Source organism: Choloepus didactylus, chromosome 18, assembly GCF_015220235.1.
Source record: "Choloepus didactylus isolate mChoDid1 chromosome 18, mChoDid1.pri, whole genome shotgun sequence".
In the NCBI taxonomy this organism is placed as follows: Eukaryota; Metazoa; Chordata; class Mammalia; order Pilosa; family Megalonychidae; genus Choloepus; species Choloepus didactylus.
The window spans coordinates 40,571,952-40,599,896 of NC_051324.1; the positions used below are offsets into that span (position 1 = coordinate 40,571,952).

General features: G+C 40.2%; 1 protein-coding gene across 1 annotated transcript; it reads left to right on the forward strand.

The window, feature by feature from the left end:
• Positions 1 to 175: 175 nt before the first annotated feature.
• MMD (monocyte to macrophage differentiation associated) lies at positions 176 to 27,945 on the forward strand. The gene is made up of 7 exons (XM_037809818.1): positions 176 to 467; positions 7,703 to 7,784; positions 10,466 to 10,626; positions 14,280 to 14,354; positions 16,696 to 16,797; positions 18,797 to 18,866; positions 25,988 to 27,945. Exons 1-7 carry the CDS (start codon positions 442 to 444, stop codon positions 26,186 to 26,188), a joined length of 717 nt encoding a protein of 238 aa, XP_037665746.1. The 5' UTR covers positions 176 to 441; the 3' UTR covers positions 26,189 to 27,945.

Below are 27,945 nucleotides of genomic sequence, written 5' to 3' on the forward strand. Positions count from 1 at the left end.
GCGCCCTCCGCCGCGAGGCCCCGCCCCGCCGTCCGAGCCCTGCAGGAATGAATGGCAGAGCGGCCGCCGCGCCGCTCGGGGCGCTGATTGGCTGCCCGGCGCGGTGACGCGCTGGCGGCCGCAGGAGCACGCAGGCGGGCGGAGCGCGCGGGGGTGGAGCCGGCTCCGGGGCGGGGCGCGGGCGCCCGGGGGCGGAGGAGCCGGGGAGGCGGGAGGCGCTGGGGCCGTTTAAGCGGCCTCCCCTCCCGCCCCTAGCCGCCGGTTCTGACTCCGGACCTGTCCCGACCCCCAGTCTGGCCCATTCCCACTCTGCCCCGCCGAGCGGCCCCGCTGGGCACGCGGGCGGCCCCTGTAGCAACTCAAGCCCATGAGGGCCGCGCGCCCGGCCGCCGGTGCTGACGAGACGGAGCTCCCCGGCCCCCGAGGAGGAGCGGAGGATCAATGCGGTTCAAGAATCGATTCCAGCGGTGAGAGGGATGGCATGCCCTTTCCGCCCCGCAACCCGTTCCGGGAGTGGGTCCCTAAAGCCTGCTTCCCCTCGCGTGGGTCCCGACTCCTCACGTGGATCCATCCACCGGTTGATCCCACGCCTTGGCCTGAGGCCAGATCCCGCGGGATTCTCCGCGCTGCTCTCCCTGGGCGATCTCCTTCCTTTGAGGACCGAGGTCTCGTGCCTGACCCGGGCGCCCCCTCGCAATCTGGAGACCTCGGATGGATTTCCAGACCGTGGACGTCACCCTGCCCTCCTTCTCTGGGATGCCATTGCTCACCCGGCTTCGCCCTCCTGACCCCCATCCAGATGGGGCTGTTGCTCCCTCTGAGGATGGGAACCTCGGCCGCAGGCTCCGCCCGCAGGTTTTTCGACCCGGGCTTTGGCCTCTACCCTCTTTCCCCCAGGGTGAGGGGCTCCCTGAGCGCGCGGAACCAGGGCTGGGCAGCTGCTGCGGTAAAGCGGAGGGGGGCTGGGCGTTTTAGGTGCTTCCTGTGAATGGCCCTAGCAACAGGGAAACTGAGGCACATTCCTCCTGCTTAGCCTTGGCTGGCTGCGGCCGGGCCTTGTTGGTTCGCAGGCTTCAGGTCCCAGGTCCTTGCTATTTTGAGCATTGTGAAGGGGCAGCCAGCTAGCATTAGGCTGGTGAGACCTGCTGTTGAGGCGCCTGTGTGTTAGGAAACGAGGAGGAACCGAGGAAGCGCCACCGGAAGGCTGGCCAGCTGCTCATTCACTGGAGGGCTGGTGGGAACGCGAGCCTGGGAGGCACCGGGAGGCCTTGCTCCCGGGGACCTCCGGGCTCTGCTGCCTAGCAGTGGACGTAGGCTGGTCCATAGCCCCGGGAGGAAGCTCTGACCGTTTCTTCCAATCGTTTAAGTGGGTGAAAGTTCACCTCTCCTGGGTTTGTGGTAAATCGCCATCCCTTTGTCTGAATAGGCAGCCATCCCCATTCCCAGACCTTCACCAGCAGGCTAGCTCAGTGTGAAGTGACAGGGGAATTTGAAAGAAGAAAAGAAATGCATTAAATCTTTCAAGAAAGTATTGTTGAGTTTTAGGCACTGCTTTTTATTTCAAAATTTTTAATTGCACTTTTTTTTCACTCCCAGTCCCCATTCTTCTCTACCTGTCTGCTCACCTAATATACTTCTCATTTCTCCCAGTCCCTAAGTGTGAAGGAGCTAAAAAAAAAAAAAAGAAAAAAAATGCATAGGAAGAGTTCTGTAGACTGTCTTCAAGAGGGAGATCGGTTTGAAAACTTAGATTGACTTCTGAATATTGATCATCACTCAGGGAGTTGCATACCTGGCACTGTTCCCCCAGGGGGAATTTTGTTATCAGTGCTTCTAAGGCCAAAAAAGAACCTTGGTGTTTTTGCTTCAGAACATGATGCCCTAATGAAAACTGGAGGGGCTTTAGGGGAGAATTTGAGGTTCATTCAGGCATGATCGATGCAGCCCTGTAAGTGGTTTGTTTGATCTGGTTTTACTTCTCTGCACATCTGTACTCTTCCTGTTTTCAGAGAACAGTGACAATATTCTGTGAAATTACCCTTCCCTATTTGATTGTTTGTATTTTTTTTTTCTATCCCTTTGACTTCTCTAAAAAGGGAAAGAAAAAAAAAAGAGCCTGTTTTATTTATGCACAATCATTAAAACAGGGTTAAAAGAAATGGAAAAAAACAAACCTTTGTTTCTGATCCCACCATCTCAGCTAATTGAAGTATCTTCTTTTTATTGGACGCTGATCTATCCAGTGCTTATTAGCACAGTTGTAATGTAATTTAGCTTTACAGCTTTATTCACTTAAAAATCGCAGATACAGGCAGGCATTTTCTTATGGTTTGGCACAGACTTTGTAATTTTCTTCATGTCTCCACAAATTCCATCCAATGGGTGTTTAACAGTTCTTTTCTTGTTGATCTAGACCTATCTTGATTTTCTTTGAAGACTGCATGATCCCAAAACTTCCTGTTTCTCTATTATAAACTAGACTGGAAAGATTTTTTTCTAAGGATCAATTTGAACTTGGGAAGAAAGACTGCAAATAAAAGTACCAACAAATTCCTGATTTTTGTGTTCCACACCTTAAAACGTTGAGAATATTATTCTGCACCTTTCATAGCTGTGTTCATTATACTCCTTCAGAGTACTCAGGATAGTTACAGATGGGTAAATTACAAAGAAACTGGAGGGAGGAACACATTTTCTTTAAATGAATGTGCTCCTTCCCTTGACAAATTATCAGTATTCGGCTTAAGGAGTGTTTGCAGTAAAAACATTAAAGCAGGCCATAGTTTGTAGCTATGCCTAAGCTACAAGAAAGCTCTGAACACCTTGCTGGTTTGTGCATAACGGAGTCTTGGTGATTCTTGCGGCTTTAGATTAACTTCCAGAGTTGTACCGTTTCTGCTGAGGAGGAGAAGAACATTAAAGAAACAGCGTGCCCTCCTAAGTGGGGATGTTTACGCATGCATGCCTTCTTAAAGATTAGGATACAAAAATTTCCACTGAAACACAGAGAGCATATTTTAGCTTTCTTACATTATTCCTTCCATACTTGAGTCTCCCCATAGCATTCACACACACACATTAACTCACTCAGTCATTGTCCCCCCTTCTTAGCATCCATCTCCAGCTGGTGATAGTAGCTGCCAACATTTATTGAGTGCCTGTCTGTGCCAGGCACTGTCTGGGTGCTTGTATATTACTCATCACATCTTCAAACGTAATCCTAGGAGAGACACATTTTATACCCATTTTATAGGAGAGCAGACAGGGTTAGAGACTAAAGAGAACTGGTCCATAGTTACACAGCTAAGAAGGGGCAGGCCAAAGGTCTCTCTTTCCACCATCCATGCTGCCAGCTCACCCCTTTCTCCTTGTCTCCCTGTCCCCACCATAGCATCTGTGTGTACAAGGTAGAGGTTCGAGATCTACAGAGCGTCTACTTTTTCTTCTTCTTGGTACTTATTCATTTCTCCAGTCTCGCAATAGAAAATCCAAGGAAAACGATGCCCTTTTCGTTAGTCTCTATCTCGGGACCACCAGTCAGCTTCAAAATTAAATATATGGGAAAGCCTCTTATTCTCAATCATTAGGATCTCTTTCAGGGCCTGCCTGTTGTCTTTTTTGCATGCTTTCAAAGCACTGACTCATTGTCATGGGGTCGTCAATCTTATATATGCCTTCTCCCTTATTTAATGATTAAGTCAGGACCTCCACCACCACTATCACCACTTCTGGCACTCAGCACTTTTCATGAACAAATAATCATGCTAAGGAGCTAATATGCTGGCAGTAGGATGCTGTGGGCAGGTGCCAGTTTAAGTTGTATCATGAAGTCATGTTGAAGGGGCCCTTTGAATGTCCAGTGTCTTGGCCCATAAGAATTTTCTTTTCATGAGGCTTAGGATTCTTTTGGCTCTCAGACTACCTGTTTCTCTTTGTTACATTCAGAACCCACTGAATCCCAAGTGAAACTAATTGACTATGAGATATTGCTCTGTTAAGATAAAATGGTTCCCCAGCAGCTGGAATGTCTAGCTTTCTATTCATCATTCATTCAACAATTACTTATTAAGTGCCAGCAATAAGCTAAGTACTATGCTTGGGATTACAAATGGAGAGGTGAACAAGAGATCCCTCCTGGAATGCACATTAGTGGGAGAAGATGAAAAAAATAAAGTTTTTAAAAAAACAAATTATTACTGATTTTGATAAGGGCCCAGTGGGGTACTGAGGGCTGAAGTGATACTTTAGGTGGGGTGGCCAGGAAAACCTCTCCAAGGAGGTGTCATTTGAGCTGAGCCTGAAGGCTGAGAAGAGCTGAGCATTCTGGAAAAGAATGTTCTAGGTGGAAATAAACAGAAAATAAAGACACCGGGAGGTAGTCAAGACCTCAGTATGCTTGAAGAGCAGAAAAGAGGTGGTGTGGCTGGAGCAGTAGGGAGAGGAAGGTGGCACCTTGAGGTTGGAGAAGTCCTGAGGGCCAGACCACACGGGGCTTGTGCACCATGCAGGAATCAGGGTGGTATCCCAAGTAATTTGGGAAACCCGAGGCAGGTTTTTAAACCTGGTAAGGAGTGGGTGATACGATCAGGTTTTAATAGATAACTGTGACTGCTGTATAAAGAAGAGAGTCTATATGAGGGCAAGCAGAGAGACCAATTAAGACACTGCATTTTTGCAGATCAGAAATGTCGATGTCTTGATTAAAGGTAGCAACTGTGGAACTGTACAGCGGTGGACCAATTTGGAATACATTTTGCAGGTAGCTTTGATAGTACCTGTTTTGGAGAGTGAGGAACTCACAGGAATCGAGGACACCTTCTGGGATTTGATCTGAAATCAGCTGGTGGGTTGCAGATTGACTTTCAGAGGGTACAGTACTTTGGGCCACATTTAAAGTACGCTAAAGAGTTTACCCTGGTCCCTTCCCATTTTTCCACTTGCTCCATAGTTTATGAGGTTCTGTCATGGGAGAAAAGGGGCAGCACAAAAATACTGAGCAAAGAGGAGGCAAGAGAGGCTGAAAGAGAAAGTGAGAGGATGAGTGAACTTAACTAATAGCCGTTTTAAGTGTGGTCCCTTTTCCCAGGACTAAATTGCCTTCCCTACCCGCCAACCTCCTAAAGCAGGCTGGAATATTCTGCTGGAGCATTGGGTAACCATTAGGGTTACTTACTCTGCATTAAATGGGGATGTTTTCCATAAATGGTGCTGTTTTCTGTAACACTTGACAACTTCTCTCTTCTTTCTTTCTTGGGGGAAAATAATAGACTCGGTGTGTGGGAGTTCATTTGCATTTTACATCTGCTTTTCCATTTAGGTCAAGGAGTGATTTCTTCAGGAGGCTTTAGAGGAGGCTTGATTGCACCCTGCCAGGTCAGAGAGGAGTGGCAAATTTGTATTATAAATTTTCCTGCAGAATGCTTGTGTTGTCTATCCCACTGAAACTCAGACAGTGAATTACTCCTATGATAGTTACTCTTACCTTTCCTCACTGCCCGAATCTTGCCCTGTCCATTATGAGAGATTACCTTAAGGCCCACCACGAATGAGATAATTTTCTATACAATTTCTGACTTTATTTTTAACCAGAGTTATTCCAGGTGAGCTAGAACTAAGCTGTCACGTACATGGCCACCTAGCTTCTTTGCTGTTAGGAGAAAAATGTGAAAATCTACTGTTGCTGGGTAATGGCCTATTTTTAGATTGTGCTGTCAGATATAAATTGCTATTTTAGTCTGCAGTCTGGTGGTGGATAGACAAACCCTTTTTACTGCTACCTACACAGAGCGCTGTCAGTTTAATCTAATGCCAACCATCTTGGCACCTTACTCTTTACCCTTAAAATTCTTAATAGAATATGCCGCTTGTAGTTTTGTTGTTATGTCTCAGGGTAATGATGTTGTAGAACTTTGAATGCTTGGAATGCTTTTGAAGCATTCTTCCCAAGAGTGTAATTATTTTCCTTTTTACTAATAAGAGCTGTATAGTAACACTTGTCCCTTAGGAAATTAGTAAAATTATTTAAAGGATTGTCACGGGATAAGAGATGAGGCTTCAAATTATTCATCTACACGAGAGACTAGATGGGATAAATTCTGCAGCTGCTAACTGTACATTTTCCTTAGTTTCCAAACCGTCTGTGAATTCTAACTCAATAAGTGTATATTTTGCACACCAGTTAGAAAGCTAACCCACTGGTGGTTCCAGTGAAATGCCTTCACTTTTCCAAATCCATTTCCCAGTGGATTTTCCACATGAACTATCTGAATTGGTTTAACATGGACTGCCATTTTATTTTTACTTATATGACCTAAGGAAGACTGGCCCTTCTTAATTCAGAAAGACTGTAGGCTAGTCTTTTGCTCACAAACTTGCCACCGTTTAGAGTGGCTTAACTGTGGATATTAGCCAGTTTTTGGCAACCTAGCTCTGCCATTTGGTTTAGCCTGTTATCATTTTTCATTAGTGTGAATTAATAAGATGTGATGAGTCAGAGCTCCTTAGAGGCAAATAACAAAAACCCACCTTAAACAAGCTTGAGCAATAGGACAGTTTATTGGAAAGAGCCTCTTGACACCTCGTAGACTCCTAGCACCTAAAGGCACCTGGGCCCTAACATTCGGATGTGTCAGGGCTCTTTCTCTTTTGTTTGTTTCTCTGCATCTGCTTCTCTCCTCTTATTTTCAGACATCTGTTTCTTTCTCCTCCTGAGTTTGCATCTCCCTTCTTCCAGACAACAGCCAGAGCAAACCAGAAACCCTCATGAAACCTTGAATGTGTAGGAAGTGGGTTGTGGGTGCATGGCCACCCACATAGTTCAGTGGAAGAATGCTATACCTCTCTTCAGGTTCTATGGTACTCTTGCTTTTCACTGTGTTGCTGATTGTCAAGTCGGCCCAAAGGGAAGTATGGAATATGACTATGTGTCTATGTGTGTAACAGATTTGGATATTTAGTTACATATGTATTCGTGTATATATATATCTGAATTTTATAGCTAAAGTATCAGATATTAGTCATGTGTTTGGTTTTTTAAGTGAAGTCATTCTAATTCAGAAAGAATGCAAGTGGAAATGTATCTTCTGTTTCAGGTGGCCTAGAGGTAGCCAGGTATCATTTATTAAAGCTGTCTGGTGCCGGGATAGATAATGCAATATAGGGAAGCTGGCTGGACAAGCCTGTTAATGGTGGGATAAAGGTTTCAAAGATCTATATGGATAAAGCTTTATACATTTTGAGAAATGAAATAGACATCTTTCAGTTGTATTAGAGCTCTTTGCACTCAATGACAATGACCAGCATTTGTAAAGTTTAGACATCCCCTTGATTACTGTTAAGATTTAGTTGTGCCCTCCCTCCTTGTTTCTTTTTTTGTTTGTTTGTTTTGTTTTGTTTTTGAGTGTGGAGGGTGCCAGTTGAGGGAGGTAGATACAGTTCCTGGGTTTTTTGGTTGGTTGGTAGGTTTTTCTTTTGAATAGACTGAAAGAATACTTAATCCCATTAACTAGGGCATTTGCTTTAGGACCATTGCTATGGGCTTGGTTTACACCTGTTTTAGTGGTTTTGGTTTTGTTCCTGTAGCTAGGCATTTCTAGCAAGCACCTCTTCATCTACAATAGACCAAGCAGCCGTTGGCAGGATTCCCCATTGTTCTGTACACTCTTTGAGCTCTTTTCACATGATGCCTTTTTTGTTTTTACAGGTTCATGAACCATCGGGCCCCAGCCAATGGCCGCTACAAACCAACTTGCTATGAACATGCTGCTAACTGTTACACACATGCAGTGAGTACGAGTTTTCTGCCATTTTCATCTCTCCCAAAGGGTTTTTGGTAGGAGGAAGGGATAATTATCTTTAGTAACCTTAACACGATTAGTTGGATTTACCCATCTTTCTGACCTTACCTACCAGGCTGTTAATGCTGGGTCTTGTCATCAGAAACTGTGCGCAAGTAGAGCACTTTGAGTGCTCTAACCTCCAGGCAGCCTTGTTCTGGACTTGCTTTCTCTGACAATATCTTCTTTAAAAGAAAATAATAGTAAGTATCATAGTTATAGGAAAACTAAAGAAACTTATTAATGAAAACCGTGAAATGAATCACCTTTTCAAAACAATCAACTGTGTTCACCCAGCAAGAAGAGTTCCCAATTTGTTGAAGGAGGTGTTTTTTGTTATTTTTTAGCTAAGTGATTCCCCTGAAACAGATAGCTCCTCTGCCCCAGTAGCCATTGCTTCTTAGAGCATATATTATTCCATAGTGTTGAAGAAAAGCTGAATTGGTCCCTAAATTCTTAGTTCATTTTTTTCTTGTTTATAAAAGCAAAGCATGCTCATTATAAGAAATTTAGAAATACCAAAAGATATATTAAAAACAATCTACCCAGAAATAAATTATCAACACTTTGGTGCGTTCCTTTTTTTGTGAGCATGGTGTATGTGAATATATATGTATTTTCATAGTTTTCCTGTCAATATATTATAAGCATTTTCTTACATCATTATAAATTTCCTTTTATCTGTGGTTTCATTATTCCCTTGCAACTTGCATTTATATGGTGTGGAAACAAGAAATGGAGGAGATCAATTTACTCCTTTAGTGAAGAGTGTTAGAGAGGCTAGTTTAATTATTTTAGACAGTGTTAGTACAGTTTGTAGGTTAAATACATATGTTGTTAGAATAAAAATTTGCTTGAATTCAAGTTGTGCCTTTTCATTTCTTTAAACCCCTCCCTCAAAGCATAAGGGGCACAGTGTTTTCTATAAAGGAACCATGAAGCCAAATAAACTAAATAAACTAGTTTTTGGTGGACTACTTATAATCTAATCAGATGTCATTTGTTCATTACTTAGCACAAATCAGACTTTATGAAGCATTTGTTTTGTGTATTGCAATAACAAAATTCAGATATTATTTGGTATAATATACTGAAATATTTTGCTAATATTATCATGAATGTCCTTTTTCCTCAGGTGCTAAAAAGATTTTTATTTAAGTAATTAATATGCTTGAGCCTTGCAAAAACTTTTTTTTTTTTTTTTTGTTTGGGAAAAAATCCGTACCTGACAGGCCTGCCCTGGATTCCATAGAAGGCTTTAAACAATGAAATTCCCAGTAATCTCTTGTGGTGGACAGTGTCACAGGAACCCATGGCTTAGATTCTGGGTATAGGAATGATTTAGTGGAATTCTTAAGATTTGCACAGACCTCTGTCTGTGTCTCAATGGCATGCTCATGTAAAGTGAACTTCACAGTACCAGAGTCTCAAAATGTTTAGAGCCCAGGCTTCATTTTTACAAAAGCATTGCCTGAGTTGATTTTCTGCTATGCCTGCCTGGGCATCCATTTTTTATTCTTAACTAAACTTTCAATGAATTTAATAGAACTAAAAGTAAAATTAGTTCTTTCCTTCTAGCTATTCTAATACCCTAGCAACCAAAAAAAAAAAAAAAAAAGATTATATAAAGATTCAGTATTCTTAATCCTTTGTTAAAGTCTGTTTTGTCTGTTGTTACCCCTTCCTCTAGTTTAGTCACTTTCCAGATCTCCAGGGATGTCTAGGCAGTGACCACCCTAACTTGTTCATGATGAAAGGTGTGTCAACATTATGGGAAAGGGGATGTCACTGGTTGATGTTTTTGAAGAGGCTGCTGCCTCTGGGTTTTAGGACTTATCTGGCATAGGAACACTCTGGAGGATTTAAGTTTCTGAAAAATAAACTTAGTGAGTGAAACTTTTTTATAGAGCCTCAGATAGGAAGCAGGTTATTCTTTAGGGTTTTTGAAACTACTATTGATTTGGGCTTGTCATACGTGGCCCTTTGGCACATCTAGCTGAAGCTTGCATAGGAGTAACCTCCAGGACAGACTCTTGACTCTATTTGAAATCTCTTAGCCATTGAAACCTTATTTTGTTGCCTTTCTTTTTCCCCTTTTGGTCAAAAAGGCATTCTCAGTCCCTCAATGCCAGGGTAATTGATTTGTTGTTGTGGTGTATATATCATAATACTGACTGACTTGATTCATTCAGTTGCCCTTTGCTGATATACTTGAATTTCAGTAGCTCATGGGGGCAATGGGACATAATATTTAAAATTCAGAACCTCCCTGGGAAATCTGGGTACATGCTTGTCGTTTGAATATTTTAAGTAATTACTTTAAATCAGATTAGAGAATAGGATGAAATTAGGATAAAGAGCATCTGTTTTGCAATAGATGAGTAATGTTGCATCTTTTACTACTTCTTTGTGTCCCCATTGGTTGGCACAATTCCTGGGCACTGAGTAGCAGTACCTGTTTCCAGTGCAGCAACTGACAACCTCATCTGGTTCTCATTGTGATTACCCAGGAAAGACAAATGTTCGTTTTAAATTCTGTTTCTAAAATTGACCCTTAAACCTATGTATTTTTAGCCAAGGTATCAATTCAGTAATACCCAGGATATTTAATTTTCTCTACCTTCTCTCAGTTCCTCATTGTTCCAGCCATTGTGGGCAGTGCCCTCCTCCATCGGCTGTCTGATGACTGCTGGGAAAAGATAACAGCATGGATTTATGGAATGGGCCTCTGTGCCCTCTTCATCATATCCACCATATTTCACATTGTATCATGGAAAAAGAGCCACTTAAGGTACAGAATATGGCATTGCTATTTCAGCAGATCAGAATAACTGACTCAATATGTTTCCTAGTCTCCCATGCCAGGTTGTTTGGTCAAGTGAAGCAGAGGTGACATCTTCCTGTCTTGTAGACAATAATGCTCTCCCATTATTCAGGATATATTCTTTGGATTAAGCAGAGTTTGAAGACCTCTGTATGCATCTAAGAAGGCAGGTCTTTACTCCTTTACTCAGTAACCACAAATAAAACTTCACTGGTTTCCCAGGAATTACAGCTTAAAATCCTGAGAGCTATTTGCTAATGCTATTAAGCACACTAAGGGTGCCAGAGAGAGAGAAAGAGAGACTGCACGTGTGTGCATGCACGCTGTGGGGTAGTGAAAAAGTTCATTGAACTTGGAGCTGGGACCTTGGATAAGTCACTTGACCTTATTGGAGCCTCAGTTTCTTCATCAGTAAAATGAGAATAATAATGCCTGTCTTGCAAGGTTGTTATGAGAACTGAATAAGATAATTCAGGTAAAAACACTTTCAAAATTACAAAGGACTATCGTACTCTGTGATCTAGGGAGTATAGTACAGCTTAGGTTTATTATTTTGCAAAGGTCAGCTTTCAGTATTAGCATTTTGCTACTATTTGCTGTCAGGCACAGTCTAAACAATACTGTGGCCTTCAGCCTACCCATAAGGGCATAAAAGGATGTAAAAGCATTCCTCCTCTGAGTGAAGGATTAATTTGGAAGAATACAAAGGGAACAGAGCAGCACCTCGTTTAGGTGGGAATGTGTGGCTTATGAAATAGATTCTGTACAACTCAAAAGGGCAAAATTTCTTCTCAGAAAAGGAAGATTCACAGTAGACTAAGCGATTTAAAATAACATTAGACTATACCTTTTGGTTTTACAGAATGTCCAAAAATGTCTCATACTGTTCAATCTATTAAAAAGATATGCTGCATTTAGAGCAGGGCTTGGGATTTATGAGATGATTACTGATTTCCTTACAAGTAGAATCATAGAAATTTAGAGCTGGAAGTATCATTAGAGATCACACCCCTTAATTTCCACTTGAGGAAGTTGAGGCTCAGAGAAGTGGCCTGACTCGCCCTAGTCAGTGATACTATTAGAAGCTGATCCCAGGACCTCTGGCTCCCAGTCCTGTGTTCCTTTCATCACACCCCTCCTAATATTCCATAAAGTTTTCAGTCTGTTGCTTTCTCCTATAAGGTGACAGTTCCCTGGGCTTAAAATAAAACCACTCGTGAGGGCACTTTGGGACACACTCACACAAGAGCCATAAAAGTACCTGTCGGGCTCCTCAGGATGCCTAGAGCTAGTCTGGAAGCAGAGCACTTCATTATCTTCTTGGCACAATCAGACGTTTGTGGTTACCTTGACTGACTTGGCTTTGACATCTAGATTTCTGAATCAATAAAGAATTGTAGATGCCGACTTCAGTATTCAAGGCCTTCCTGCCAGGGATTAGAGAGGACAGTGTGATAAACTAGACTCTCTTGAACCTTGGAATAGCACTACTAGAATCATAAGCCACATGTAGGTTTTTTTTTTTTTTGGCTCGTATTACTTTTTTTTAATATCCAAGAATAGCCCTAATTTAAATAAAGAAGAGGAGGGGAATAGCAATTTATTGAATACCTACTCTGTGCTTGGTTCTGTGCTAAACACATGGCTTACATTATCTCATTCAATGCTCATATATATTCTATGATAAAGATATTATTTCTATTTTACCTGTGAGGAAAGTGAGGGTCAGAGAGGTGCGTGGCAGATCTTGGATAAAATTACAGGCCTGACTTTACTTGCTGTAACATAGCACGTAACAATCTAGAAAGCAGACTTAGAAAGGCAAGCCCCCCAAACCTGGCTAGGAATCAGAATCACCCAAAGATTTGGAAAAAAAAAAGATTCTCCTCTTCTCTCCACTCCATCTTCTAGCCCTTCTAAATTAGAATTTTCTGGATTGGTGTCCAGGAATATGTATTCTAAGCTCCCTGGGTGATTCTAACAGTCAGTCAAGTTTGAAAAGCATTGATCTCATGTTTGCTTTTTTTAGACCTGTAACCTAAATTATTACCTGGGCTTAAGCTATAGCTTCTGACTAGTAGACTTAAAAACCATTCTTCCTCACAGATACATTTTTCACTTCTTGACTAACTTGAGTCATCATCATTTCCACTTTGGTTGACACTGTGTGTGGTGAGGCAAGGTCTAATGCTAGTGCTCCACCAAATCATAACTATTACCCCCTGGGTGCCGAGAATGAATTCAAAGTGATGCTATGTACTCAACTTTTTTTTTTTTTTCATTTTTATTGAGATTGTTCAGATACCATACAATTATCCAAAGATCCAAAGTGTACAATCACTTGCCCCTGGGTAACCTCATACAGCTGTGCATCCATCACACTTAATTTTTGTTCAATTTTTAGAAACTTTTCATTACTCCAGACAAGAAATAAAGTGAAAGATGAAAAAAGAAAAAAAGAAAAGGAAACTCTAATCCTCCCCATCCCTAACCAACCCCCCTCAATTGTTGACTCGTAGTATTGATATGGTACATTTGTTACTGTTTATGAAAAAATGTTGAAATACTACTAACTGTAGTATATATTTTGTAATAGGTATATAGTTCTTCCCTATATGCCCCTCTATTATTAACTTCTAATTGTATCGTTATACATCTGTTCTGGTTCATGGAAGCAATTTCTAGTATTTGTACAGTTGATCATGGACATTGCCCACCATAGGATTCAGTTTTATACATTCCCATCTTTTGACCTCCAACTTTCCTTCTGGTGACATATATGACTCTGAGCTTCCCCTTTCCACCTCATTCACACACCATTCGGCGCTGTTAGTTATTCTCACATCTTGCTATGTACTCAAACTTTTAAGTTACTTCAGTAAAGAGCAAATTCTGTCTAGTGCATTTCATGACTAGACCTCAGTGAGCCAAGATCTTTGTACACTTCCTGACTTTTCAATTATGAAAGGAGGAACTTGATTAGAAATCCAGGTGGCTGCCCTCTTGTAGCAAGCACACCATTTTTTTATTGTTTTTGCTATTGCTGTTCCTAAATTAGTTTCTGAATTTCCTTTGTTACAACTTACTGTCTATACTAGGGTATTTAAAGTAAAATCTTCTTTAAAGGCCTTCTAAGTGAGATGGACTTGAAAAATGCACCTTCAGTTCAGGGAGTGTTGACTGAGCATTGCAACTTTGTGCCCTGCACTATTACGAGATTGAGGGGTGGTTTTTTGCCTTCAAGGAATTTTTTTTTCTGTTACATTGATAGTATCCAAACAAAATGGAAAGCATCAGAAAAGACAGGATTGGTTTTTTTTGTAACTACTTCAGAGTTGCTGACCATTGTGGAGTTCGGTCCATGTGTCTCCTACATGGTGAGAGTACCTATTATATCTGAAATCTTAAAAATATATAAAGTTTCTGTTTGTGACCTCATATTTGTCTGACAGTGTATTCAAAAAAGCTGCGTGACTTTGAAGGCCAAGGCCAAGATATAAATGCCACAAGAAACTAGAACAAGAATGGAAATTGCAACATTGTAGAGTGATAGCCCATACTTCTAGACTGAAAATCTTCTGAAAAATTCATCTAAGTTGTTTTGTTTATTTTTCCACTAGGACAGTGGAGCATTGGTTTCACATGTGTGATAGAATCGTTATCTATTTCTTCATTGCTGCTTCTTATGCTCCGTGGTAAGATACAATCTTTATATTTTGGAAGTGTTTTTATCATGTTTAGAATTCTTCAGTCCTCCTTTTCTCTCCGCATCCTGTCCCTCCCTCCAGCTCCCATGCATGCTACACAGACACACTCATGCATGCATTTTTCCCCCCAATTTGATTTACTTCGGTCAAATTGCAGATTTGAAGGGGAGAATATTGTTGCTGTTCATAATGCATATCCGGACATCACATTGTTCAAGAGGGAGTACTGTGAACTTGGGTGTAGGTAGCACACTGACTTTTGAAATATGTACCATTTGCCTTCCATACTCTTGTCTACGTATCTTGCTGTTGTTTGGAATACTTGGTCATTGAATTGTTCCAGTGGAAATGCTATAAATGTGTATGAGGAAAGCAAGCTCACTATTGGAATTTATACTGTTTGCCTTCAATTCATTTCATGACATAAAAACTGCTATATACCAATTGCATTTCTCATTTCTTTAACTATATGAATAAGAGAACTAGCCAAATTATTTAGCTATTTAAAATACCTAGTGTTCTGCTAAATTTTCTTGATCCAGCTGCCCTTTTGGTAGAGATATATTAAAAAAAAATCTTTTGTTGCTTTTGTTAGCTTTCCTCCTTTAGGACATGGTCCAGTTTTAAACACTCAGAAGTTCGTATTATGCCATCTTTAGAAACCTTAGGCTCCCAGATTCTGGCTAACGCTGCATCAATCATTCAAAAGAAATCTAATTATCTGTTGGAATAAAAATAAGAGCTATCACCCTAACACCTGTTACTAAATTATAGGTCTGCCTCATACAGGAGCAAGACCAGTTAAAGACTGTTGTGACGTATACCTCAATTTATTTGTTTTTAAGTTTTTGTTTTTAATTCATTTTTATTGAGATACATTCACATACCATGCAGTCATACAAAGCGTACATTCAGTTGTTCACAGTACCATTATATAATTGTGCATTCATCACCAAAATTAATTTTTGGACATTTTCATTACCACACACACAAAAATAATAAGAATAAAAATTAAAGTGTAAAAGAACACTGGGTGCCTTTTTTTTTTTTCCCCCATTTTTCTACTCATTGATCCATACACTGACAAAGGGGAGTGTGGTCCATATGGCTTTCCCAATCACATTGTCACCCCTCATAAGCTACATTTTTATACAATTGTCTTCAGGATTCATGAGTTCAGGGTTGTAGTTGATAGTTTCAGGTATCTACCGCCAGCTACCCCAATTCATTAGAACCTAAAAAAGGTTGTCTATATTGTGCGTTAGAGTGCCCACCTGAATGACCTCTCGGCTCCTTTTGGAATCTCTCAGCCACTGAAACTTATTTCCTTTCACGTCTCTCTTTTGTCAAGAAGATGTTCTCCATCCCATGATGCCAGGTCTGGATTCCTCCCGGGGAGTCATATTCCACGTTGCCAGGGGTATTCAGTCCCCTGGGTGTCAAATCCCACACAGAGGGGAGGGCAGTGATTTCACCTGCCAAGTTGGCTTAGCTAGAGAGGGGGGGCCACATCTGAGCAACAAAGAGGCATTCGGGAGGAGGCTCTTAGGCACAATTATAGGCAGGCCTAGTCTCTCCTTTGCAGCAACCATCTTCCCAAGGGCAAGTCCTGTGGTAGAGGGCTCAGCCCATCAAACCACCAGTCCCCTATGTCTGTGAGCACATCAGCAACCATCGAGGTGGGGAAGCCCACCTCATTTTAAAGTAAGTAAATAAATTTAAAAGATTTTAAATGCCATAATTAGTACTGATGACTTTGCAGCATTTTCAGATTCAGGCTTCATAACAGTCGATGGGTAAATTTGAACAAAATGTCTTCCAGCACATGTTTGGGATAATTCTTAAGTTCTCTCTTGGCAGAGAGATTGAAAATGAAGACACTTGGCTGGTGTATTAGGTGTCTACTGCTGGTATGTGATCCCAGTTCAGGATTTTGCTCGGGATTCTCTTGAAGCTCTCTAAGCGATCTGCTCCCAGATAGATTGTCGGAAATAAGACAAGTGGCCTTTAAGGCAGTTTGCCTGCTAAGGAAAGGCTGGTGTCACAGGTGTGCTGGTACTCACTTCTACATGTCTGCTTTTAGCTGGTTCTATTTTTAAACCATGTTGGAACTAATTCTAAAAGTTAAAGTTCGGCTGACAATTTTATATTTGAGTTATTAATTTTACGCAAATTGCCCAAATACTGCCTTGCATATGGAGTGCCTTTTCCTGCTAGTCTTATCCTAGTACTTGCTCTCCCAGTTTTCAAAGACTAGAGGAAAGTACATGTTCTGTGCATTCCCTTCATTTATCACTTCTATTCTTTGTTGTCATGTTTACATTTTTAGGTTAAATCTCCGTGAACTTGGACCCCTGGCATCCCATATGCGTTGGTTTATCTGGCTCATGGCAGCTGGAGGAACCATTTATGTATTTCTCTACCATGAAAAGTAAGAAAAAATACTTTATTCTTGCTATTTTTAAAATTAACTCCCTAAATTTTATCTGTGTTATAACACAATTTACGTTTTACTTGGAGTTCAAAATAGTAGAAATACATAAATAGAATATATATTATTTTTAGTAAATCCTCAGAAACACTTGGTATTTATTATTGGTGGACAGATTGCTTATGGAAGGAAATGAATGGCACATGTGTTATGATGTAGTTGAGAGGCAGTGTGGCCAGTTGGACCTCATTTCTGACTGACTAGCTTTAACCTCTGAGAGTTAGTTATTGCATGCAAAATAACTATTTTTCAAGGTTGCTGTGAGGACTGAAGATAATAGATATTAAGTGCCCAGCATGACAATTGCCTAGACAGGAACTTAGAAGGTATTCCAAACTAGAATTCCCTGAGAAAGGGCATGTTTGGAAGAGCATTTAAACTCTGAATTTCCTAACTTTAAGGTGCAATTTGAACCCGTTAATCACAGCTCATAGTCATATTGAGCAATATAAAAAGAAAAACTTACTAAAATTTAGCATTTTAACCCTAGAGGAGTTTAAAAGACCTTTGTGTTTGATGATGACATTCAGGGCATGCATCAAATTAGCGGCTCATCTGAAATTAGGACCCAAGTGTCATAATTCCTATACTATGGCTCTTTCCATTATCTCATATGTCTGAATTTGAGAAACTCACACTCCTGAAATCATTGTTATTGGATATCCAATGTATTGTGGTTGGCAAAATGGCTCTCAGAATTGAACCAAATTTGTGTTTATTGCAAAATATTAAAACTGTGTTCCCATTTCAGAAGAGTGGTAGTTTGGACTAACTTCTCTCTGACTTTCAAATTTCTTTGGTACCTTTTTGACCATAATTAGCAATTTTGAGTAGTGCTGTACAGTATTATATAAATCCAAGAGAACAGTTTCCATCTTGGGGCACAAACCCCTGATTTATATCCTTGGATAAAATAGAAAGTAAAGTAAGGCAGCTGTCTTTTCTCCTATTTCAGGCCTTCTAGTGTAAACTGAACATGTAAGCCCATTCTTCTCCATTTCCCTGGTTTGATTACTAAACAGTAGGCTTTGAATATAAAACACAAGAAAGAGCTATGTGAGCATAACAGTTGCCTAGACAGGAACTTAGAAGGTGTTCCAAACTAGAATTCCCTGAGAAAGGGCATGTTTGGAAGACAAGTAGGAGCCCAGAAATGGTGGGAGTGAGGCAAGGGTTTTGGAGAATATAACATGAAGGAGGCCCTGGAGAGGAGAAAGCTCTAGCATCTTTGAAGAATTGAAAACAGTTAATTGTTTGGAACATGGAGTCACCCTTGACCACTTGGTTTGCAGACATTAGGGGATACTTAAAATGTGCCTGGTACTGTTCTAAGCTCTGCAGATTCATTCAAAAATAAAAATTGGTCTCTGCCTTTAAGGAGCTTATAATCTAGTTTGATTAGGCGGAAATGTAAGTTGACTTTCAATACAATCAGTCATTCTGTAGCCTAAATGTAATGAGCCTTTCAAATTGGAGTTTGTGCAGGTACGGAAAAAAGAGACAAACAAAAGTACATGCCCCTCGTTCACTAGAGCTGTTATTTCTTTGCCATTGATAAACTAGGTCCCAAGTTATATTCTGGTCCATCTTTATACCTTCAGTTTCTTGAATGTCTGATTTGGAATGGTAATGAAGGCAAAGACTCTAGGATTCAAAGGGGGAAAATGCAAGGTGGGTGGGATTCAGCAATAACAATTTTGGGCTGAAAACGTTTTCCTGTTGAGTTTGATGGCTTTCCAATTCTTGAAAGAAATGCCAGTCTATTGTTACTCATCTACAATATTTTAGTTAGAGGCCTAATGGTCTCTTACTGGGAAAATATGGTTCATTTGAATTAAGAGTTTACATTTCTTTTCCAAAAGAAAGGAAAAACTTATATGGAAATGGTCTCTGTTATAGAAATATATAAATTAAGTGAACTGCATTTTTATTCCTATAGGTATAAGGTGGTTGAGCTCTTTTTCTATCTCACAATGGGATTTTCTCCAGCTTTGGTGGTGACATCAATGGTAAGAAATATTTAGCCAATTTACTTTATTTTTTTAAATCCCTTAATGTAACTTTAGATAAGATATATAGCCCCTCTTTCTGAAGTTATAGCATTTCCTAACTTGTGTCTCAAAAGAAAAAATATGTAAAGAACAAAGTGCCAGCAACTTGTACTAGGTACTGTCTACAGTTTGGAAAAACTATAATTTAGATATGTTTCCTTCCTTATTGTAATCTTCTGTATTTATTTGTCTCTCTTTGATGACCTTTTCTGTTCATTCCACCCCCATCCCCATCCTTCTCCCAGAGATATGTGAGTATAAAGGTAGGAGTAGGCGTTTCTGATTAAATCACTTACTGTCTTAACCCTGAATCCATGGATGAGGGTAAATTTTGAAGTTTCTTATGACAAAAAATATAAATTATAGAATTCTAATGTCAAGAGGTGGAAGGAACTTCCTCTCTGATATTTCTCAAACCCCTTCACTCTTAACATTTTGTTTCACTTGCTTTAAATTATTTTTCTTTGCCAGGAAAGTGATTTTTTTTTAATTGGCTTGAAAATTTCTTTTGGGGAGTTTCATGGGTGGAAGTGTAATATTACTGCCAATAGGCAGTTGCGTGTATATATTTTGTACTCCTTCCAAACTGAATTACTGTTGAGAAGTCTGTGTGTATCTGTCAGTTAGAAACAAAAACATACCATTACAACATCAGGGTCCCATCCAACTGGTTTCTTGTGCCTTACACACTGCGTTTTTTTTTTTGGCACTTGCCACTGTATTGATTAAAGAGGTCACAAATGTTTAGTTTGAACTCTCTTTCCACCCTGCAATGGTCAGAAGCACTGTACTTATAATTTCATTCCTGACCTCATAGGCATATTATAAGAATGTAATTCCACCATACATGGTTCTTATCTGGTCATGAAAAAAACTTGTAAAAGGTCTGGGAGTTCATGGATTTATTGCTTTTTTTAGAAGATACATTTTACCAGAATCTAACAAAATGCTTTTCTTGGAAAAATGAGACTTATAATGGCTTTAATAATTACTTAGTATCAAAATATGCATAGTTTGGTTGTTAAAGGCAGAGGAAGAAGTGGGAAGGGGAGAATGACTGATAGGAGAAAATCTGCCCTGAAGGCCATACAATTAGAGGGCAATTTAGGACAATATATGCAAAGTCTATATAGATAGGTTATAATCATTATAGTAGAACTCCAAGATACCCTCTGGGTTTCATAAGAAATAAGAAATATTTTACTAAACTATATCTATAATTGGCATTTTCACCAACAGTACAGTAACAAGTGACTGATGTTTATGGTAATCTACAAAGATAATTCTTAAGTTTGCTCTCATAGAATTTAGAGTCAAGCAGGAAAATGCAGTGTACACTAAATAGGAAACTATCATAAAGTTTTATAATGTCTTTGGGGAAAGTACAGACTGCTGTGGGATATACCAGAAAAAATTTTATTTAAACTAATGCTGAAAGACAAGTAAGAGCCCAGAAATGGTGGGGGTAAGGCAAGGGTTTTGGAGAAGATAACATGAAGGAGGCCCTGGAGGGGAGAAAGCTCTAGCATCTTTGAAGAACTGAAAATAGTTAATTGTTTGGAACATGGAATGTGTGTACCTGCGGATATGCACAGATGCGTGGTGGGAATAGTTGTACAGGTAGTACAGATCTCATGTGATAAAGCTGCACAACTAGACAGAGAGAAAAGTACCTCTAACTAACTGTCTGAACTAACAAGGTAACAGTATGAATGAAGAGTCAGACCTTTGGTTCCATTTATAACAGAATAATGGGTATCTGATTTACCCTACTTCTCCATAAAACTGGAAAAAGTACATGAAGCAACTGCTTTTTTGACACTGGACATAGGCAATACAGACTGTGATCCTTGAGTGAACAGAAATCAAGAAGAGCGGTATCTTTTGCAGCAGTGACCTTCATGTGACCTCATGCAACTTACTAAGTCACTTCTCTGGCCTTAGTCTCCTCATTTTAAAAATTAGAGGTTGTATTAGATGAGTGACTAACTGTTGGGAATTATAAGCCCCTTTGAGAATCTGATGAAAGCCTTAACCCTCTCCTAGAAAATGCTCCTAATGCACATACAAAGAAAATTTTTTATAACAGATATCAATCAAGTGCTCTATAACCTTTAGGAAGTAATAAATGTATTTTTTTTTTAACTTTTAAAATTAGAATAAAGCTGGCTAAAGTCCCACCTTACCGAGGTTAATGAGAAGCCCAACAGTAGTCAACTGTCAAAAGACAAATTCCTTGCTTGTCTTTTCATACAAGATCCCTGGAACATATGATCCCTGGAACATATGCAAACTTGGGAAAATAGGGTCAATTCTTAACATCTGTTCCACACCTTATGGTAGTCTTCTGCTGCTGTTGCTTTTAACCTAGGCCCATGTGATGCATTTGAAGTAGTGGCTGCATCAGAGCCTTCGTTTGCTCTTTGCTGGACTTGGCCACAAAGACCTGCTCCAAGGGTCACAAAGCTGCAGCCATCATTGCCTAGGCCTCTGGGACACCCACACACCCCTTCCCTTTCCAAGGCCCTGCCGTGATCTGGCGAGGTCTCCACCCAACCTGCAAAAACTGCAACCTTTCTATTTCTAGTCCCCCAAATCCAGCAAGTTCATAGGGGTCTTGTTTCTTTCTCAGCTTCCTAAGTGCTGCCTCTATTCTCTTCCCCTTTCATTCATACAAGCCAGTGTAATCTTGTAGATGGACTTAGGTCTTTGAAAACCAAGGGACTGACAGGAACCTAAGATGGCGGCTAGGTGAGACAGGGCAAAAAAAAAAACTCCATGAAAAATACTAGATAAAAACCAGGAAGTGACCCAGAACACCAGTTCCAGCAATGCACCAGCTGGACAAGGTCTGCTAAATCCATAGGGACCGTGCATTTGGTGAAACCGGGAGTCTGCATTCTGAAAGTCCAGCAGCCATGCTGCGGTGTGGGGAAACTGTGGGTTGGCATTTGGAGATGGACTAGTTCTTTTTTTAAAAAAAAAAAAACCCAGAGCGGCTGCGGATACAACGGGGAGAACCATGCAGTGAAGCACGGCAGGAGCGGGCTGTACCAACGCTTCGGTGTCTGGCATGGAGGATAGCCCTTCCCACACCTGTTGCTGATTGTCTTGGGGCCAGGGGGGGCAAAGGGGAGCTAAAAGGAGAAAGAAACCGTGCCCCTTGTAGCCATCTCCCCGGCAGGCTGGGGATACTCCTGCCTGGGGCTGGACCCATAGCCCAGAGCTGCGCCAAGAAACCCACTGTGATGGGGACTGTTTCCTCCAGCACCGCACACACGCCACAATATTGGCCGTGGACAGTGGTCTTTAGTGCACCCACAGCTAATTGTCCCGGAGCTGGGAAGGCGGAGCTGTGCGAAAAGGGGGAAATTAACACGCCCCATTCAACCATCTTTACATCAAGCTGGGAGAGTCCCTGCATGGCCCGGCAGCCCAGGGCTTCCCTGGAGGGCCAGCGCACACTTGTGACGTGGCACAACCTTCCCTCAGCAGAGGTCCTGGAAGAGCACGGCTGAGAAGGGGGACCCACTTGGAAGTCCCAGGGACCCTACGCCAAGGACTTGTGGGTCCGTGGCAGAGACAATCTGCAGCAAGACTGAAATGAAGGCTTAGAATCTTGCAACAGCCTTAAATCTCCTGGAACACCTGGGAGGTTTGATTATTAAAGCTGCCCTACCTCCCTAACCACTCAGACACACGCCCCGCATTCAGGGCAGACAGCACCAGCAACACACCCAAACTTAGTGCACCAATTGAACCCCACAAGAATCAGATCCCCACACACCACAAAGACAAAGTTGGGGAGAACTGACTTGAGGGGAAGAGGTGACTCGTGGACGCCATCTGCTGGTTAGTTGGAGAAAGTGTACGCCACCAAGCTGTAGGATCTGACAAATTAGAGATTGGTATATTTTATAACCTGAAAGAACCCTGTCAAGCAAAGCAAATGCCAAGAGGCCAAAAACAACAGAAAATCTTAAAGCATATGATAAAACCAGATGATATAGAGAACCCAAACCCAAACACCCAAATCAAAAGATCAGAAGAGACACAGTACTTGGCTCAATTAATCAAAGCACTAAAGACAAACAACGAGAGCATGGCACAGGATATAAAGGACATGAAGAAGAGCATGGCACAGGATATGAAGGACATAAAGAAGACCCTGGAAGAACATAAAGAAGAACGTGCAAGAGTAAATAAAAGAAGATCTTATGGAAATAAATGAAACTGTTGGCCAAATTAAAAAGACGCTGGATACTCATAATACAAGATTAGAGGAAGCTGAACAACGACTCAGCGTCCTCGGGGACCACAGAATGGGAAATGAAAGAACAAAAGAAAGAATGGGGAAAAAAATCGAAAAAATCGAAACGGATCTCAGGGATATGATAGATAAAATAAAACATCCAAATTTAAGACTCATCGGTGTCCCAGAAAGGGAAGAGAAGGGTAAAGGTCTAGAAAGAGTATTCAAAAAAATTGTTGGGGAAAACTTCCCAAACCTTCTACACAATATAAATACACAAAGCATGAATGCCTAGAAAACTCCAAATAGAATAAATTCAAATAAACCCACTCTGAGACATATTCTGATCAGACTGTCAAATACTGAAGAGAAGGAGCAAGTTCTGAAAGCAGCAAGAGAAAAGCAATTTATCACATACAAAGGAAACAACGTAAGACTAAGTAGTGATTACTCAGCGGCCACCATGGAGGCGAGAAGGCAGTGGCATGACATATTTAAAATTCTGAGAGAGAAAAATTTCCAACCAAGAATACTTTATCCAGCAAAACTCTCCTTCAAATTTGAGGGAGAACTTAAATTTTTCACAGACAAACAAATGCTGAGAGATTTTGTTAATAAAAGACCTGCCCTACTTCAGATACTGAAGGGAGCCCTACTGACAGAGAAACCAAGAAAGGAGAGAGAGAGATAGAGAAATTTAACAGACATTTATATAGAACATTACATCCCAGGTCACCAGGGCACACATTCTTCTTTAGTGATCACGGATCTTTCTCCAGAATGGACCGTATGCTGGGACATAAAACAAGCCTCAATAAATTTGAAAAAAAAAAATGAATTTGTTCAAAGCACATTCTCTGACCACAAAGGAATACAAATAGAAGTCAATAACCATCAGATACTTGGAGAATTCACAAACACCTGGAGGATAAAAATGAGGGGGAGATGAAAACATTCCCAGATAATCAGAAGCTGAGGGACTTCATCACCAGTAGAGCAGTCCTATAAGAAATGCTAAAGGAAATAGAGCAGGCTGAAAGGAAGGGACACTAAACAATTGACTGAAACTACATGAAGAAATAAAGATTTCCAGTAAAGATCACATGGTAAATATAAATACCAATACTATTGTATTTTTAATTTGTAACTCCACTGTTTACTTCCTACAGGATCTAAGATAAACTGTAATGATAAATCAGTGGTTTTGGACTCAACATAAAATATGTAATTTTTGACAAGAACTACATAAAGATGGGGGAATGGAGGAGTATAGGAACATAGTTTATGTGTCCTATTGAAGTTAAGTTGGTATCAAAGAAAAACAAGATTGTTATAGATTTAAGAGGTTAAATTTAAGCCCCATGGTAAACACAAAGAAAGTATCAGAGAATATGACCATAGAGATGAAAAGTAGAGTATGGGTTATGAGAAGTGGGGGAAGGGGCAATGAGGAGTTAAGAAATGAGTGTAGGGTCTCTGTTTGGGGTGAAGGGAAATTTCTAGTAATGGATGGTGGGTAGGTGATAGCATTGCAACATTCTAAATGTGATTAATCCCACTAATGGAATGCTAGGGAGGGGTTGGAATGGGAAGATTTAGGCTGTATATATGTTTCCAAGATTGGGAAAAAAAAAAAAAAAAGACAGTCTAAATAGATGACAGTTAAACACCAAGGATGATCCTGGATGGGATCTGAGGATGGAGGAAAGGAGGCTCAAAGGGACGCAGATGGAGCATAAGAAAAAAAAAAAAGAAATATAGAATGTAAGCTTTGTATCAATGTTGAATTTCTTGAACTTCTTAGCTGCACTTAATGGGATTGCATAAAAGAACGTTCTTGTTCATGGGAAATGTATATGTGAATTATATTGTTTCTTCAAGGATGTGTGCAGCTTGCTCTCTCATGTTCAGAGGACAGAGCAATAGAAGATGGATGATAGAGAGGGAGGGAGAGAGGGAAAGAAAGAAATGGTGGTGTGACAGGATGTTAAAGTTGGTGGATCGGGGTATCGGGGGAGGGGGGTCGGGGTATGCTGGAGTTGTGTGTATGGGGTTTGCATTGTTTTTGCAACTGTCCCTGTAAGCTTGAATTTATTTCAAAATAAAATTTAAAAAAATAAGAAAACCAAGGGGCTGCCTAAAATATCCTTTTTGCCCTAAAACATACAAAGACTGTTGACTTCTCATTAAGCTAAGAAACAACCTGGGCTGCAAAAACTAAAAGGCCTGGCTACCTCTCTAGAAAGTTAGGAGATCTCTTGTACTAGATGATCTACGATCTAAGAGATCACTTCTGCTATGATTTTCATGTTAGCCACAAGGAAGCTTTACTTTCAGACAATCAGGGGAACCCTCAAAGAAACAATCAGTGTAGAACATTGTTTGAGGAGGACAAAGGGAAGTGAAAATCCTGGTGAAATTTAAGTTATAGATGGAGTGCCACTGGGTGTGCCTAAGTAGAGAAGAAAGCTTTCAAAAGGGAAAAGGAAAATTGAGGATTGCTGTTCATTGAAATGAACTACCATGCTCAGCTATGATTACTGCCTGGTTAAAACACACTATAGGTGAGCAGTATGTGCTGCTGTTTAGTGTGGGGCTTTGTAATGTGTGCTTGGTCAAATCAAGACTGTCAGTGCAAAGTACAATCCTGGTGGATGGATGATGGATTTCTTTTATGCTTGGTTCATGTTTTACAGGTAGAATTCTGTTCACACCAAGCTTCTTCATTGTGTAGACTCTCAGGAAGTTAAATGGAATTATAGTTATCTCTGTAGACTATCACATCAGAGTAACATCCAAACCTTTTCATTTTTTACTCTGTTGACAGAATAACACCGATGGACTTCACGAACTTGCCTATGGGGGCTTAATTTATTGCTTGGGAGTTGTGTTCTTCAAGAGTGATGGCATCATTCCATTCGCCCATGCCATCTGGCACCTCTTTGTGGCCACGGCAGCTGCAGTGCATTACTACGCCATTTGGAAATATCTTTACCGAAGTCCTACAGACTTTATGCGACATTTGTGATCAATCCATACGAGGTCTCCAAACCAGTATTATTTCAATTAGGGCACTTGGGAGTAGAGTAGAGCTGAAAATTGCACAGAAAAAAAACAGACAACTGCACTGACTTTCTTTATATCTTTTGAATATAATTACTGTGAATACATAAAAGCTGTGTTCTGGAATTTTCCCCCCTCACAGCAAATACATAAGATAGTGAACTAATTATTCATTCCATTCCACTATCATGAAGGACTTTGGATAGATTTGGCCAACTGATGTTTACAAACCAGGATTTTGTATTTTCATTTTACAGACTTTACTACATTATTTTTCTAAATTCTAGGTCAGGTTGTCAAAGTCAGTGCAATAACAAAGCTACCTTTTTAAGAAAAAAATTGTTTCTATCACTTTCCCATTAGCTGTGTAAAGAATCATGGACAGAACTTACACTGATTTTTACCATGTTTCATCTTGGCATAACATGGTTATTTTTTAACTAAAAACTTTAGTTTTTTGTAAATTTTTAAAAAATATCCATTGAAGCGCACCTCTGCGGTTCTTCATTCATGTGAATTTTTGCACCAAGCACTCAACATTCCACAAAGGAACAAATGTTATACCTCTACTAATAGTTTTATTAAGTGTGGATAAATAGCCAATTTTTAAAAACTGAAGTTTTCCAAACTTTTTTGCCAACCTCTGACTCTGAATTCAGTGCTGCTTTGGGTCATATACTTGATCTAGTGGGGTTTACCAGTGATGGAAAAGTATTTTGATATCACTAACTTTTTCAGAAGACCCAGCTTTTCCTCTATGCCTTTGCCGTGTGTTCTTCAGGGTCTCTTTCAACACTGGATGAGTGTTCACGTCCATATTACAATAGTATTGCTGGCCATCTGCTGAGAACTGAACAGTGTTATGAATTGCAGTGAAGTTATATTTCCTGTTTGGTGTCTGGTGGTTAAGGCATTGTCACTTAGCTTTCCATGATCAGTTTGATGTTCATTTTAAATTGTGGAATTAAATGCATAAATTCACTTTTCTACCTTTCCTCTGCATCTCCATATATATATATATATATATATATATATATATATATATATATATATATATATATATGTTTTGTTTTTTTCTTTTTCTTCATAGAAAAGTATTTAAAGCATTGTATGACAGATAGAAACTCATGTACCTGTAGTTCATGGGTTATATTCTGGCTCAGTGAGTGATATTTAATATTATTTTTGGTTTCCTCTTAGTGTCTTATATTAAGATTAACACATGAATTGCTTTGCTGATTAATCTCTCCTGTTGGTGTTTTAATAAATTAAACGATCTTGCCTTTAGATCAGATGCCAGATACTGCCTCTTTCCTAGTTATTGGCTTGATCAGTGGATTTGTCTATTAATTTGATGACATTTAGGTTTTCTAATTGAATTTTTGTACCGATGTGGCTTTAAAAGTGGACTTATTTTGTGTGTATATATTTAGAACTTCCTGATTTTGGTGAGCTATATAGGAATGAGGCACAGAAGAACTGGTATTTACTAGTGAATTCTTAAGTAGGCAAGGTACTCTGTGATAGCACCAACCGCACCATACCTGTATGCATGATTCTCAACATCTGGATGCCTGTTGTTTCACTGTGCATATTTCATTTTTAATATATTAACTTTCTGTGGATTCATTTAAAGTCTGCTCAAAATAACACTGTCAAAACCACTAAAGTGTATGTAAAAATTGTGCTGTAAACTAGAATAAAGTTGTTACTTGGACTTGT

Coding starts and splice junctions, on each gene's coding strand:
- MMD (XM_037809818.1), top strand. CDS start 442: ATGCGGTTCAAGAATCGATTCCAGCG. Junction 10,627..14,279: donor TGGAAAAAGAGCCACTTAAG/GTACAGAATATG, acceptor TTTTTCCACTAG/GACAGTGGAGCATTGGTTTC. Junction 16,798..18,796: donor GTATTTCTCTACCATGAAAA/GTAAGAAAAAAT, acceptor TTATTCCTATAG/GTATAAGGTGGTTGAGCTCT.